Source organism: Xiphophorus maculatus, chromosome 12 (assembly GCF_002775205.1).
Source record: "Xiphophorus maculatus strain JP 163 A chromosome 12, X_maculatus-5.0-male, whole genome shotgun sequence".
NCBI lineage: Eukaryota > Metazoa > Chordata > Actinopteri > Cyprinodontiformes > Poeciliidae > Xiphophorus > Xiphophorus maculatus.
Genome location: NC_036454.1, coordinates 12,587,046 through 12,603,533, shown reverse-complemented (window position 1 = coordinate 12,603,533; position 16,488 = coordinate 12,587,046). Strand labels below are relative to the sequence as shown.

The window sequence follows — 16,488 nt, the reverse complement described above, 5'->3', positions numbered from 1 at the left end:
CTCCTGTGTGTGTGTGTGTGTGTGTGTGTGTGCGTGGGTGTGTGTGTGTGTGTGTGGGGGTGTGCGTGTGTGTGTGTGTGTGTGTGTGTGTGTGTGTGTGTGTGCGTGTGTGTGTGTGTGTGCGTGTGTGCGTGTGTGTGTGTGTGTGTGTGTGTGTGTGTGTGGAAGGAGGTTGCTGCGTCGCTTTGAATGCTGATGAGCACTGGGTCCTCGTGATGTCACGCACCGTGATGTCACAAGACCAGAGATGAGGAGAGATGGCGAGTCAGACAAGACAAAGGACTTGCACAGTGTTCACCTCTAATATTAGCCCATCCACAACTTGGCCTCATTTAGACATGAGATTTCTAAAAGAGATGAGAAATCAAGAGTACAGCTCTGCCTCACTGTCGCTCACCAACAGAGCTATCTCCAGTTGTCATGGTAACAGCCACAGGCCCGGCCGCCCTGCTATCTCTCCACTAACTCACATACATACACAAACATCACAGGTAGCGAATGCATCTTTAGTGATCACCTGGTGTCTGAGACCCGCAAACTTTTTATTTTTATTTTTATTTTTTTGTTTCCCAACATAACTCTTCAGACATTTATGAAGGAACGTTAGAGATTGAAAGAAAACAATCAACCTGAATTCCCTTAAAATAAATGGATACAATTGCAGCAAAACTAGCCTTCATTTTCTTGAATTTCGAATCTTTAACTATATTAATAAAAAACCTGCATGATGATGCAAGTTGTGCCCTAAAACTGTTGCGTTACTTAACGGCAGACTGTATTCACGAAGGGCATGCTTCCTGTAGTTTTTCACATTTCAAACACTAGCTTTACATTCATGTTGTATTTATTTTAAAGTATTCAATCAATCGTTTTAATTGATGAGGGCTCTGTTTTAGAGTGATCCTTTGTGTTTGTCTCTAAATCTTTTTCTGCCTGTGCTGAGAGAACACTGTGTGCTGCTTAAGTCTGATCATCAGTTTTGGAGGTCACTGTAGATAAAAGGGGAGAGACTTTAGAAAGTGTCACTTTGACCTATTTTAAAGGATAAATAGGGATTTTCACTGAATGCTTGGTTTCTCTTTTTTCATAATTGGTGATGCATATGAGCATGAAGCCCAGAAACCAATGTTTTGAATGAAAATTTAACATTTTCTAGGGATGACCCTCTTCAGATTTCTTTAATATCATCTGAGTTCTTGAAAAATATTTGAAAATATTATTGTCCATTTTTCATTTAAATTTTCATCTAATAGTTCAAAAATAAGGGAATAATGCCTTTATCTGCTGTTTTGCACTTCTCTTGAGTTTTTGACCAGCTCATTGATTATTTTGCTTTTTATGTTATTAACAAATTAACACCCACAGTCAAACTTCAAAAAGGGAATTTAACCCTTTTAGATCCTTCTTACTTCTGTTTATATTGTCTGAATTGAGATGCCAAAGAAGCAACAGTTTCTATTTTGTCAATTTGTGAAAATTAAGTGTAAAAACCATTTTGATTGTTAGGATTTTTTTTATTTATTGATAAAGTTACTCCATAAAAACAAGAAGGACTGAAATTAGACTGAGTATACCAACATTTCAACTAAATCCAATAAACAGAGGTGCAGTGACAACACCGCTTTAACATCCAATATATTGCTTATATTTGTTTGTGTTTATGTCTCTCTAGCTCTTCTAATTTTTAAAGAATAGTGCTTGAGCATACTCATTTTCATTTTGTGAAATTCTTTAAGTATATCTCAAAAACATTTGTTTATTTCAGACCCAAGGTGTGGTTTCCATCACAACTTCGTAAGCTGCAATCAATAAAGCTGGTTCTAATGGGTTCTTCCTAACTGTTTGGATCCTTTGGACAATAAATGACCAACAACAGCTATCTGTAGACGATTTAGCAGGGACACTGATACTGAACATTTAAAAATCTGCTAATTGGGACTGATTAATTATTTAGGATTGTCTCAAACCTTATTATTTTTCAAATGAAAGTATTTTTCAAATGAAAGTACCCGAGAATCCACTTGTTCTACTCATTTTTTTGGCTGTAGGTTGTATCATTCACTTTAAGGACATGATGCCAAATACAGCTTTCAGCTTTGTTAGTTGAATTTTACTGTAATTGTATGGTATTGTTCTCAAGTCCCATAATATCAATGAAGCAGCCTCTAAAACAGGCCTTTACTGTGTTCCTTAGTGACTATTCTTACATCTAAAACTCACTCTACAGCAGCGGAACTTCTTGTGCTTTCTCTCTTTTAAGGTTGGTCAGACGTAGTTTTTTTTTTTTCTCAATGTATGTCCTCATGTTTCCTCTTTATAACAACTGTGTGGAATGGAGTACAAACTGACTGCTGTATTTTCATTGAAGACAGGGACTGCAGTTTGTCTGTGTTGTGAAGAGAGGGGGTGTCTGCTGCCAGATTAAATGCTGAATGTGAGAAGAAAAAATCAACAGAGACACGAAGGTGTTGAGGGCTATATACAGCAGGGAATGGATATTTTTGGCTGCTCCTCTGAGGAACAAATTACACACAAGTTACAACTAAGATAGGTGTGACACTTTCCAATTTTTACCCAATAGTGTGTGTTCACACCTCTTGACTAAGGCTTTTGTACGTGTGTGTTTGTGACAGTAAAAGTGAGTTACACAGGGAGGGGTGTCTCTGAGCACCATTTCTGTATTATTCACCCTGAGATAAATTGCAAGCGTATTAGTGTGTGTCGGTGTGTTTGTGTGTGGAGAGCTTGTGCTGGCCTGCTTGGCTCAGAGTTAGTCAAATACTCTGGATGTCAGTTAGCAGGTGGTCTCATCTGCTCCAGCGTAGCTGTAAATTACTCACAGTACCAGGCCGGCTGCTGAGTCTGGGTGTAAAGTAAGCAGAGACATGCTCGGTCTCTTTTCAATCCATGCAACCGCTGTGCCCTCACTAAGATAATGCATGTATGCACACATATAAAGAAGAAAAAAAGACTTCCTTCTTATACGTGTTCAGTGTCTGTAGGAGTATCGCTCAAGATCGATGTTTACAAGTATATTCATGATATGACACTTCCAATGTAAAGGAGGTTTTAAGTCAAGTATAGTAGCGATAGACAATTAAACCCTCCGTAATGTGACATAAATAATAATGTGAAATACTGTATTTTAGCAATTCTTCTGTTTATTTCTACATCTTTAGTTTTTTGTTTTTTCAATTTTCTTAGTATTTATTTGTAAAATCATACTATTAAATCATATTTTACCTAAAGTCTGAATATTTTGGATAAATATATAATTCTAGTGCAGTTAGTAGGCATATTTTTTTAGTAGCACCAGCCTTAATTGAAAAAAAAAACAAAAAAATCTTTTGACCAATATTCTTAAAAATTAGTTGATCAATCTAGAATGTTGTTAAATACTGTTGTCTTCTTCTGGAACAAGCCGTTAAGAAGAAATAGGATAAGCTCAGCACCAGAAAAAAATTCACATTAAACAGTTAATCTGGGTTTTCCAAACAATTTATAGTGCTAGCTTGAAATATGATGTCCTTCCATTCAGTTATAATGTTTATGAGAAATAAATGTTAACAGCTTGAAGATAAAGGGCATATATTACTATGTTTTCAATGCAGTTCATGCTAGTTCTATTGAGTTTTATTTCAGAAATTAAGAAATGTAGATATACAAAAAAAACGGAGTAAAGAATTACTGTTCTTGTAGCACTTGTGGAAAAACTGTATACTCAGTCTTTACTAAGACTGCCTCAATACATTTATGTTGGTGCATATTAGCAGTTTTTCTTTGAAATCTCCCCTGAAATTGTTTCCCAGTACTGTACAAAGAACAGCCCTTCTCTGCTTTCTGTTCTACAGTCCTGCCTTGGATGATGTAGTTAGGTTTCGACACTAATTTAATGTCCCTTATTCTCTGATATTAAACAGCACACATTTATTTGCAATGTACAAAAAAAGCTGTCCCTTTCTCAAGAATTTTGATCTGAAAATTTTCTGTCAGCTACTCGGTCAGAAGAATAAAACACATTTATGTTAATATTACAAATATATGTTATTTAACCTCCTTGGTTTTGTGCACTTCTCAGGAAAATGTTCATCCATATTTTAAAAGGTCTACATCTGTTTGAAATTAAGCCTTTTGAGTTCAGTGAAAAACACATTGGGCAGTTTCTGTACTATTGAGCCCACTTCAGATAACTGACGCTCATTCTTTTTGTAAAATTGATGTGTCTTTTTTCCCATATTTACATCATCACATCATTGATGCTGGCGTGATTCACCGCCCATGGATACTCGGGTGGAGGGTGACCTCAGATTTTTTATTATTACTGCAACATGTCAGATGAGGTAACCCATACTTTTACATCATGCTGCACAAAAGGTGAGGCTATTCATTTGTAATCACAAGCACACATACTGTTTTAACAGGATTAACACAATATGGATGCACTTTTTACACATTACATGCACAAAACAACATCCTGCTGCACCGTAGGAATTAGAGGAAAAAGAAAAAGCGTAGATTTTTCCACTGACTTCAGTTGTGGCCAATCAAACAGCAGGTAGTCTGAAGTCTGTTCCAATCCAAGCCAATCAGAGGTGATGATGAGCTCAGACTCTCTACCCTGATTTGCTGCCATTGTGTGACATAGTGAGAGAGGCAGCCTGTGCTCTTCACATGGGAGAGTGTGTCATACACACAGAAGCAGGCAACCCGTCCTGTTTGGGAGGAGTTCATAGAATTTTATTTTTTTTTTACTGTCCTGTTGCTTTGGCATATACCAAGCTTCCGCACCATCATCAATTATTCAGAGCCCCAGCAGTGTGTCCCTATATCCAAGAGTTTGTGTATGTGTGTGTGATCTCAGTATGCTGTGTTTGGACCTTCTGAGAGCCACGTCCCTGCTGTTCATCATCCAAAATCTGCGTTTCTTCTCTGCTTTCTGGGACATTGGCACATTTTTGTGGATATACACAGGACTGGAACATGAAGCTTCGTTTGTGGACCCTGTTCAAATGCTTAACTCTGAACTGAGCTCTGAGGGCTCCTAAGGTTAACATTTGGTGGAGGAAAGAAGTCTGGGCTGCTTTTGTTTTTCTATTTTGTCTGTGAGCACTTCACAAGGACATACAGTATATTCGTGCCCTCTCTGTTTCTGGATCTACTTTGTCAAAATGCCTGAAGCAAATTATCTCCTTTCTGTTTCCTGGGGTTACATAAAGGTAAGAATTGTTCCCCTGATGTAGATTTTTTAGGTTCAATGTTTGGTCTTTTACACCAACATTAGCGCTATACGTGTGAAAGAGAGCTTGATTTTTTTTTTTTTATTCAAGCTTTAGACAGATTTGGATGATGCTTTTAATGAACACATAATCTGCTATATTTAGAACTGCACCAACATGTCGACCACAGAATAATTTTTCGTAGGTGTGTCTGTTCTGGATCCCTTATCAATTGGGACGTATCTTTGAACAGAACAAATGACGATGTATGAGAGGTTTACATGTAAAGCTCTGAAAACACACATAAGATTTAGATTCTAGGCCACAGAGAATCTATCTCTCTTTGTTCATTTATAAGTATTTGGTTATTTTTTCTTCCTCTAATGAATGACAGGTCAGCAGTACTCAGGATGGTTAGGTTCGTCTGTATTTTTTTAAGTAATAATTTTCTTTCTTTTTTTTTTACACAGTAGAATCTCAAAACTCGAGCGCTTTTTTGATTTAGTTTAGTAGTCATGATTTAGTTGATTTGCATAGTTATGACATTCTTTTAGAAAGACCAATAAATTATATGAATATTTTTGTGCCTGGTTAGAGAGACCGTTGTTTAATATAACATCTCAGTTCTGCGATTGATTTTTGAGATCTGCAGAGCTCTTCATTCACATCCTTTTATCATTTGCTTCTCAATTTTGCAGCTACGCTATAAAATCTGTAGATTAAAACGTTGTCATCTAGATCTAAATGTCTGTTGGGTCTCCAGATCAAAAGCCATGGTTAAATTTGGGTTTGTGTTTATAGATAGGCATAGCCCTGGGAAGAGAAGAGGGAATGAGGATTCAGAGGAGCAAGATGAAGAGGCTGGCAGTGGGGAAAAAAAAAAAAGGGAATCTGGGTTACTGTTCGTTTGTGTTTGTTGCAGTAGTCCTCTATGATCCCCCTGTGTGCGTGTTTGTTTGTGTGTGTGTTAAACCAAAAAAAGATGATTCCTGGAAGCTGCTTCTCTGATGAAACTAGACATTTCTAAAATTTTAACATTTCCAACTGAAACTGATTTATCTAACTAGCACTCCACGGTTTCTGTGCACTTAAATGGCAAGTGACTCAAACATCTGTGAAGCTAAATACATAAACTCTATTGGACTATTCAACGCTATTTTCAGTCCCTTAGTTCTTATTAATGAGATCTGTATTTCAATATAGGTGAGCATGTTGGGGGATTTAATTTCTAAATTTTTTTTCTTTCTTTTTGCATATTCATTTTCTCGGAAAATTAGAAAAATGACATTGTACCAATGGAAAGTGATTTTATTACCCATGCTAATATGTTATGCTGCGCTTTACGGAGGTCCAGCAGGCAGTCAATGACACCCTGCCCAGGGAGGTTAAAACGCAAAAATTCATTGCTAAAGAAGCGGTCAGTTCAGACAGCTCTGTATCAATCTAATTTAATGGAAAGTGTAGTGGAAGAAAAACAATAACTGATAGGTATTTTCCTTTCGAACCTAAATAAAAGAAAGAACCACAGACAACGTATATGAATTTTACGTGGAGCTTTTGCAAAAGGGAAGGCTCTATCAAACTTCTCCTCCGATCAGTTCCACAGAGCGTTCTGATCTGCCCTCACAAGGACTCCCGTTTTTATTGTCAAAGAAGAACAGGCAAGGGGGCAGTCAGGAAACACAACAGAGGTCGTAAAGCTTCTAACCCAAACATCTAACAACCCAGTTCCAGATGTGATATCTGATCAAAGGTCTGAGCCCGGTTCAAATCTCGGTCAGTACTGTCAATAAAACAAAATACGACTGTTCACAGGTAGTTACTAAATTAGGAGGTGCGTAAAGTTGAACCGACAGTAGTGACCTCCATACACACGTAAGGAAGAGAACACTTTTAACAGAAAATCACAATGATCTATAGGCTGAATGTGAACTAAAGTAAGAATAATAATACCAAAAAATCTCTAACAATAACAGTGGAAAAAGATACCAAAGCAATGAAAATCAGTCAAAATCATTTTTATTGGATTTATGTAAAATTCTGCCTTTCCAAGAAGTGTAAGCCACAATCTTTAAAATTAACTTATGTCTGTATAATACGGTTTCAATGTTGCAAATGAAATCTGTGAAGTAAGTAAACTTTTTTTGGGCTTGTTTATCGAGATGCACCTGACTGATTTTGAGCAGCTGGAAAAGCAATTACCTTTGATGCTTTTTTTCTGTATTATAAGCTGTCAAAACCATCATGTTTGCGTGTGTGTCCTCGTTTCAGTTTAAGAGGATGTTGAATCGGGAGCTGACTCACCTGTCAGAGATGAGCCGATCTGGGAACCAAGTGTCTGAATTCATCTCCAGCACGTTTCTCGGTGAGTGATGACTCAGGAGTTACTTAGATAAAAATAAAAAAAAACAACCTTAATAGTTGTTCTCACAATCAACTCACTTACGGCGCAGACAAACAACATGAGGTGGAGATGCCGTCCCCGCAGACACAGAAAGAGAAGGAGAAGAAGAACAAGCCCATGTCTCAGATCAGCGGAGTGAAAAAACTGCAACACTCTTCCAGCCTCACAAACTCAAACATCCCTCGCTTCGGCGTCAAGACGGAGACTGAGGATGAGCTGGCAAAGGTGTGTTTGCATGTTCACAGAAACTGGTGGAAACAGCCCCGGCATGGCACACACTTAAACATGTTCTGATTGTGTCTCTAAATCTTTCTGTAGGAGCTGGAACATGTGAACAAATGGGGCCTTAATGTTTTTAAAATCTCAGAATTCTCTGGGAATCGGCCACTGACAGTAATGATGTACACAATATTTCAGGTAAATATTCTGATACTTGCCCAAGAATATGAGAAATTCTCATATTTTAGAATATGAGAATTTACTCATATTCTAATGAGAAATGAACATACATTTCTCACATAAACATACACAGTCTTAGTCCCTTTAAAAGAAATGCTTTCTGCTTCTTGATCTTTTTTTTTTTACTTTCAGGAGAGAGACTTGTTAAAAACGTTCAAAATTCCACTCGACACCTTTATAACATACCTGATGACCTTAGAAGACCATTATCATGCCGATGTGGCCTACCATAACAACATCCATGCTGCTGACGTCACCCAGTCAACTCACGTGCTGCTATCCACCCCTGCCCTTGAGGTAAAACTCGCGTGCACAGACGTTTTCAGATGTCTGCTCATAAACACACATCGCATGCTTTTTAGAGTCGGCTTCAATCAAACCCCTCTCTACTCGAAGTCTAATCAATGTTCTCTCCTTCCCCCTGCCTGTGCTCCGCTTTTTCTCCACTCAGGCTGTGTTCACAGACCTTGAGATCCTCGCTGCCATCTTCGCCAGTGCAATTCATGATGTGGACCATCCCGGAGTCTCAAACCAGTTCCTCATCAACACCAGTAAGTGTAAATATGAGCTTCTGTCAGCAAAATCAGGTTAACAAATATAGAAATTCAAACAGGATTTTCTACAATTTAAAATAATCCTTACAGTATCTGGTGAAGGTATTGATGCTGAATGAACTTTTTTTTTTTTTTTTTTTTGCATTTTGTGAAGCAAAGAATAGAAACCTTAACGTGTTATATTATGATTTTTATATGATAGATCATCCCAAAATTGGGTATAATTCTGAAGTGGAAAGAAAATGATACTTCACCTTTAATTTTCTTTTTTACAAATAAAAATCAGAAGCATAAGTTCAATATTTCTGGTGTCTTCCAGTAGAAACTGGCTTAAATCACAAAAAGAATGTCTCTAAACCCAGAAGAGTAAAAGCTTGACTCAGTGCAACAAAATGTTGAGAAAGGGTAAGCTGAGCTTCAAACCTGACATAGAGGACTAATGGTGTTGTGTTACTAAATGTGTCCTTGAGCAACAATCTCAACCCTGGCTATGCCTCTTTAACTGACTCACCCTCATCATGGCTCCAGGGGACGCCGCTTTAATTTGGCGATTTATACCAAAAACACAGAGTTTATATCCACTGGGCGGCATCGCTTTAAATGACCATCCTCCAGGCAAATGTTGCAAAAGACTGTTTCTAATCAGTGCAGAATAGACACAATCCAGTCTCGTACACCTCACATAAACATACACAAACTGTGCAGCGTTTCCCTGAAAGCCCAAATAGGGAATCCCTGCAGTAAAGATGGTATGAGTCATCCTAGTTAGGAGTCACCCGACCGATCTTCTGTCAACCAAAAGAGCAACAGATAAGGATCCCCTTTCTTCTCTCTGATCCTCTTTCACATGATTGCGCTCCAACAGTCAGAGCAGCTAAAGCTGGTAAAGGAAAGCTATCTGTATGAAACGTGATGGTGCTCGTTTCACAGAGCATAAGACACATTTTTCTACTTAAACGTAACACCTAAAATAATTGATTCTGTCTTCCCTGCAGATTCAGAGCTAGCCTTGATGTACAATGACTCATCAGTGTTGGAGAACCACCACTTAGCAGTTGGTTTCAAGCTACTGCAAGAGGAGAACTGTGACATCTTCCAAAACTTGACCAAAAAACAGCGACAATCACTGCGAAAGATGGTCATTGACATTGTAAGTTCCATGATCACAAAAGAAGTTGTTGTTTTGTTGCCAAAAACAAAACATTGAGCTGAGTGTGCTCTGTTTTCTTTTTTCTTCTTCTGGGGGTTCCTAGGTGCTAGCAACAGACATGTCCAAACATATGAATCTGCTGGCTGACCTGAAGACGATGGTGGAAACAAAGAAAGTGACCAGCTCCGGTGTGTTGCTGCTGGACAATTACTCCGACAGGATACAGGTGAGCTTCAATGTCCAGAAAAAAAGTAAAATAAAACAATAATAATCTAGTTTTTTCTATTATTATTATTATTTCTGACAGGATCGGTCTTATAGTATGTTCAAGTCTATTAACTCAAGCAATATAAATGGTTGAAAACTTGATGCCTGTAAAAACAATAAAATAACGATATTGCTTGCTTTAGATTAGTATTGTATTAGATTAGTATTTTGTCTTGCGTTATTCACTCACCAGTGATATTCAGATATCTATTTTCTATCCAAAACCAGGTCTTCTTCAAGATAGTCAATTCCCATCATGGGTTATTGTGGTTATGAAAGCTAAAATGATGTTCTGACAGCTTCATCCCTTACTTCTAAACCAATATCTAACTCAAACCAAACAGCTACAGCCATCAATTAACTTCTGTCTTGCTTATGCTGTGATTTAAGCTAAAGCTTGCATATTCACTCTTTGTTTTGTTGTGGTATGACTCGTTGATACTTCTGCTCATGTTTTATTTCAGTTCTGCTAATTGCCTGCATGTAAAACTTAGAAAAGAAGCTCTCCTGCATTGTAAATGTGGGCATTTTTGAGTTTTAGATGCAGAGCAGATCACAGGACAAACCAAACCGACTGCAACACCCAATACATCCTCTACCTCTTTATAAATGTCACTCTGAAGGCTGCAAACCATCTAAATGGTTTGGGGGATAACTCCACTTTACTCACTTAGCAAAATGCCTCAATTTGCTAAGTGTTACTTAGTGAATCATTTCATACTTCCCCTGTAAACATGTAGGATCATGGCTGTTAAGAAGCTTTAATTCTCGCAATGCATAATGGAAAATAGTCCACTCTGGTTTTAATCTATTTAATGAATGCGTTGGACCTGGTGATCATCAGTCAGAGCCTATCAGGGGGGAAACTGACAGATTTTGTCTGGGTTCAGGTTCTCCAGAACATGGTCCACTGTGCTGACCTAAGCAACCCCACCAAGCCTCTTCAGCTGTACCGACAGTGGACGGACCGCATCATGGAGGAGTTCTTCAGCCAAGGGGACAGAGAGAGGGAGAGGGGGATGGAGATCAGCCCCATGTGTGACAAACACAACGCCTCTGTAGAAAAGAGCCAGGTGAGGATTCCAGGATTGCAAAAAAAAAAAAAAGATGTTCCCTACATGCATAGCAATTCAACACTGACTGAGCCTCATTTCTATTGCAGGTTGGGTTCATAGACTATATCGTCCACCCCCTGTGGGAGACGTGGGCTGACCTTGTCCATCCGGACGCACAAGACATCTTGGACACATTGGAGGACAATAGAGAGTGGTACCAAAGCACTATCCCCCAAAGTCCATCTCCAGCTTTAGACGAGCCAGAGGACGGCACTCGACCCCCAGGAGCAGACAAGTTCCAGTTTGAGCTGACCTTGGAGGAGGACGGGGAGTCCGACACTGAAAAGGACAGTGGCAGCCAGCCGGAGGAGGAGGAGGAGGAAGAAGAGGAAAACAGCTGTACTGACTCTAAAACACTCTGTACGCAGGACTCCGAATCAACAGAGATACCTTTGGACGAACAGGTGGGCGAGGACGATGATGATGACGATGAAGAGGGGGATGCAGAAGAGGAGGGGGAGACCCCCTGCTCAGAGCCGTGTGTTGCAGATGAAGAGGTGGCAGAGGACGAAGAGGAGAAGAAATCCCCCGACACATAGCAGTTATAGACAGCCTTCGATTAACTGCTCCTCTTAGTAATGACAGATTATTATTTATAGAATAAATATTTTTTGAGTTTTGTGAAATCTGTTTTTTATACGTCTGTGTTTCCAAAGCGTGCGCTGCTCCTCACCCTGGGTTACTCCTCTCGTCTCCTTTATTTAGACACGCCCATTGGTACTACTTCAAGTTTTTTTGCACTCAGGAAGAACTCCCTTTCATTCCCATTCGTACTGAAGTGGTGTGTCTTTACTTCCACCTCCTCCTTACAGTCTTTAGTTGTAGACGCGGACGGTCTCCTCAGTGCTGCTCATACATCACATCTGTTTTTGTTTTGTTTTGTTTGGTTTTTTTTGCTTCCGTCTCAGCCTCACCAGAAAGTTCACCTGTGTCTTTATGTTTTATGAAGTGCCAATAACTCCAAAGGGTCAGTTATTGGTGAGAGTCTCCCTTTTATTTTTATATTTCTCCTTGTTCATGTTCTCCCCTTCCACAATAAATTAGAAAGAATGTTTTTGCTCAAAACCCGACAGGTCGCTGCAGCACATTTGGGAGCTTTTTGAACCACATTTGCCATGTGGAAGTCTTCCTCCATAACCTGACTGACAAAAACTAAAATCCGAACCACCATGATGCTGTCCTAAACCTCTAGTTTTTTGTTTTGTTTTGTTTTTTGGTATTGTATGTAAGATTCAGATATTTTCTATTTCTAGAGTTTAATTTTGCTGTCAGAGAAGTTGAGGAACCTTGTAGAAACGTAGAGGGAGACATGTGTCAGATGTAAAGCTTTTGGAAGCTGTTCAAAAGAGCTCCAACAGCATTTATACTCCTATACCACTATACTTGTATTCAATTAGTTCTGTGTCTTAAAATCTGTATTTTCTTTTTGGTAACTCTTATTTTTGGAGAAAATCTTCTCTGAGAAGGAAGCAGAAACCTGAGGTCTTGTGCTTTGCTTCTCATGGGAGTCGTTTATAACCTGGAGTAAGCCCTTAAATGTTTTTATTGTTGCCTATAGTTCTTTTGAACACATCCTGAGACAATGCAATGCTTTGTAGTTATTACAAAAAGCACCTTTTTTAGAGGTTTGACTAGTGCTCCAAATGTTTAGAAATAGTAATGGTGTTGAAAATGACTGGGGTGATTTTATAACAAAGTAAAGAGAAATTAGTTTTATTTTCTTAGCTGTTTGACTTGGTTTATACATCGGCACCTGCTGCTTATCTTTAGCCTTCAGCGATTCATTTTTCATCAGATTCCTGCCATTAACTCCAGTTTACTGTCTTTGCTTTCAACAAGACAATCAGCTGTACAGCATAAATATCAGATAAGACAATTCTCTACATTGATACAGGTGCATCTCCGTAAATTACTGTATCACTGAAAAGTTCATTTATTTCAGCAATTCACTTCAAAATGTGAAACAGTAATGAGCTTAATGTATTTATTTCAGTTTATTTTGTTGATTATTATAGGAAAATCCTAACTCAGTTTGTAGAAAAATCAGCATACTAAATTAGATAAATAAAAATAGGAGTAATAAATAGAGAAATGTTATATTAATTTTTACACTATTGTGGGGAAGCAGACATCCGGTGATATCCACAAGGACGTTATGCCGCGCTGTGTCGGTTTTAAATAAGCTGGCTCACCACAGAGAGCCAGAGAGAATATTGATAGAAAATTCAAGTGGAAGGAAAAACTGCACAAGTCACAGGGATACATTTTTGAGAAGCTTGGATTGGAATTAACTGTAAAGCATATTCAGCTAAATTAGCTGAAATTTTGATTTTATTTATTGTTTAATAAATCAAAATGATTTTTTGAAAATTATTTTTAAATAATTTTCTTAATGATATTCTAATTTATTGAGATTCCCTTGTATTCAAATGCACTAATACATTTGCATACCATCTCCTTAAATATTTTTAACCCATTCAAACACTGACTCCTTGTTGAATGCAGGCTTAACGTCATTGTCTCCTCTTTTACGTTTCAAACTACGTTTTTTTTCTCATTCTAACTCGAAGCTGTTATTTATTGCTATATATTTTTCCATTTGTTACAGTTGTTTTTGAAATATAAAGGTGGTACAGTCGATATTTCACTGTAGCATAGATAACACAAGCTTGCCAGTTATTACACCTAAATTCACTTTTTTCGTTTCCCCTTGTACAAAAAAAGATATTTTGGAAAATATTAACTAATTTAAGAAAAAATAAAAGGTAAAAAAAAAAATTAAATACTGCACACTGCTTTTTCAAAGAGGGTCTTGGGTTACTGATATGCCATTTAAGAGAAAAAATATTTAACTTTTATTTTGTGCCAATGTTTTATTTTATTTTATTCTTTTCATCCTCACCCAATGCCCTTACCTGTAATAAGAATTTCTGGTTTATTGCTGTTTACAAACATATATTTATTGTGCTGTATATAATATATAATTATTAATGTTATTACTATCATAATGCAGTTTGCTGTAAATGGTTGATTCTTATCATCCCTTTTGGTGATGGCGTGGCTGTATTATGTACCTCTTGTTGAGAGAATGTTTATTAACACGAGCTTTGGTGAAAAAAAAAGAAGGAAAGAATAGAAAAAGCTCCATCGACTTGTTGCTCACCTGAGAACTAGCTCAGAAAGAAGAGACAGAGAGAGAGGGGAAAGCCAAATTGTTTTTTTAAAAAAGAAGCTGTTCCTTGGCCCATGGGCTGTGCCTTAAAATTTAACACATCATACACTTTTTAGCCTTTTTAATTTTTTTATTCTCTAGTTCTCCTTTGCTGCATTTGGTGAATTGCTTGGCTTTGGTTGGCCTGACGACTTGTGGAGAAAAGATGCCTTTTTTTTTTTTCATCAGTCACACTTAGGGGCAGAGGTTTGTTGAGGCGTTCAGGTTAACCACAAGCCATACATTCACTGCATGAGTGATTGTGGCCTGTAGCTGGATGTCAAAGACTCGTATTTTGCTGTAGACCTGGTCTGAACGGCTCACACTGTACTTACGCTCTGCCTCTACACTCAAAAGACAAGACTCAAGCTGTCGAATGACTCTCTCTATATATATATATATATAAATCCATATGTCAGATTTCTGATTGAATCACAGCTTAAATTTTTACCAAACACTGAATGGGGCGTTACAGCAGTGTGTAGTTGGTGCTCGACTACGGCCATCCGAAGCACAGAGGCTTTGGGACACATCTGCACGTTCAGCCACTGCTGCATTAATTCTGGCTGAAACACTTGACGATGTGTTGCTCATCCATGCTCGGCTCACACTTCCACTCACGTGATCTGCAATATCCAGAACCACTGACATGTTTCTGCCTGGACAGAAGAGGGGTCTGTTATATTTCTGTACTGGAGAAAATGGGTGGGGGGTTGGGGGGACTGCAGCATTGTCCTGAAAGCGGGACTCTTATTTTGACACACATACTGTAGATTTTAAACAGCCCTGGACCAATGGAAATAGTGGGTTCTTTTCTCATTATGTGTTCTATTTTTTTAAGGTGTGCAAGGAAAACACAAACTGTAACTTCAGAAAACAAGAAATGGTCTTCAGGACAATTATTTTTTGGGGTTTTGTCTTTAGAATGCCAACTTGTCTGGACGTTTCACGGGACAATTAAAATGTTATTTTAATGGATTCCTTGTTAATCGCAGTCTATTGGATAGCACTGTAGATCATACGACTTTATCTACAAAACAAACAAAAAAGAATGAAAAAAGTTTTTATATGCAATGGAATAAATAAAAGCATGGGTTGATTCTGCCTACTCACTGGTTGCTTGTTATTGTTTCAAATGTTTTTATTTTATTTTAGGCCGCCTGAGACACAGGAGCAAATTTCTGTATCAATTCAAGAGATGTCTTATGTATAAATAAGTAAGTTTAGTTACTTTCCTTATAAATTTAAACATGTTTTCTTCAAGTTTACACTTTATAAGAATTTGATTTATTTTATGGATACAAGAGATGCATAGCAAACCTTCAGGGTTAAAGGTTTAACCCTAGAGTTAGGGTTAAAGAGATACTTTATTACTTTATTACAGGTTATGATTACATTTGATAAAGTAAGACCTAGTAACTAGTAAGAACTATTTGCAGCCGGGTTTTTATTGTCCTATACAAAGTTGTGCTGTTCTGACTGTCCATTTTGGCTGACTCATTTTCTTTTGACTATAGTAAACATTGGCATTAATTTTTTATTAAAAATGGTCCTATATACCTTTTATTTTTGGTTTGGAAGCTTAATTTTCCCAAACTTTATTATTGTTATTTTGACCAAAACTCTTCATCTTCGTTGCTGGTGAACATGAAAATCTTTTGAAGGAGGGTGCTGCCATGGTGCGGCGGCGACGAATCACCCATGTATGGAGGCCATAGTCCTCTATGTGGGCGTCACAGGTTTGAGTCCCAGGTTTGAGTCCCAGGCTGATGACTTTTGCTGCACGTCTTCTCGCTCTCTCATTATCCACTTTCTTGTCTGATCTCTCAAATAAAGGCCACTAGTGACAATAAAAAATCTTTTCAAGTAGGTCATTAGGATTGTTCATGTTGACAGCTGCATACTTTAGTATTGAAAGAGTGGGTATCTGGAGCAGGGGCCTATTTCTTTGTTGTAAAGTATAGAAAATATGCTTTATGGTGAACTGTGACGCCAATGTATCAGTATCCTGTTGCTTTTGATTGGATTGAACCTGGTTGTTGCTGAGCACCCGAACCATTTTGGTGTCACCTGAAGAGAAATACTTTGAGTCTGGTGGGAAAATCTTTAGAT

At 38.0% G+C, this 16,488-nt stretch overlaps 1 protein-coding gene across 8 annotated transcripts in view; it reads left to right on the top strand.

Annotated features, from left to right (window-relative positions):
* The window catches only part of pde4d (phosphodiesterase 4D), a 220,575-nt gene extending 205,099 nt beyond the window's left edge, over positions 1 to 15,476 (top strand). For 7 of the 8 annotated variants that reach the window (XM_023343271.1, XM_005794896.3, XM_023343272.1 and 4 more), the window contains 9 exons: positions 7,488 to 7,581; positions 7,670 to 7,845; positions 7,939 to 8,037; positions 8,212 to 8,376; positions 8,531 to 8,630; positions 9,629 to 9,783; positions 9,887 to 10,009; positions 10,941 to 11,123; positions 11,213 to 15,476. In XM_023343271.1, coding sequence (XP_023199039.1) covers positions 7,488 to 7,581; positions 7,670 to 7,845; positions 7,939 to 8,037; positions 8,212 to 8,376; positions 8,531 to 8,630; positions 9,629 to 9,783; positions 9,887 to 10,009; positions 10,941 to 11,123; positions 11,213 to 11,704 — 1,587 coding nt within the window. In that variant the 3' untranslated portion in view covers positions 11,705 to 15,476. Of the gene's footprint in view, positions 1 to 4,719; positions 5,217 to 7,487; positions 7,582 to 7,669; positions 7,846 to 7,938; positions 8,038 to 8,211; positions 8,377 to 8,530; positions 8,631 to 9,628; positions 9,784 to 9,886; positions 10,010 to 10,940; positions 11,124 to 11,212 lie in introns of those variants that run through there. The other variant, XM_023343277.1, reaches the window with a different exon arrangement.
* The last annotated feature ends 1,012 nt before the right edge of the window (positions 15,477 to 16,488 follow it).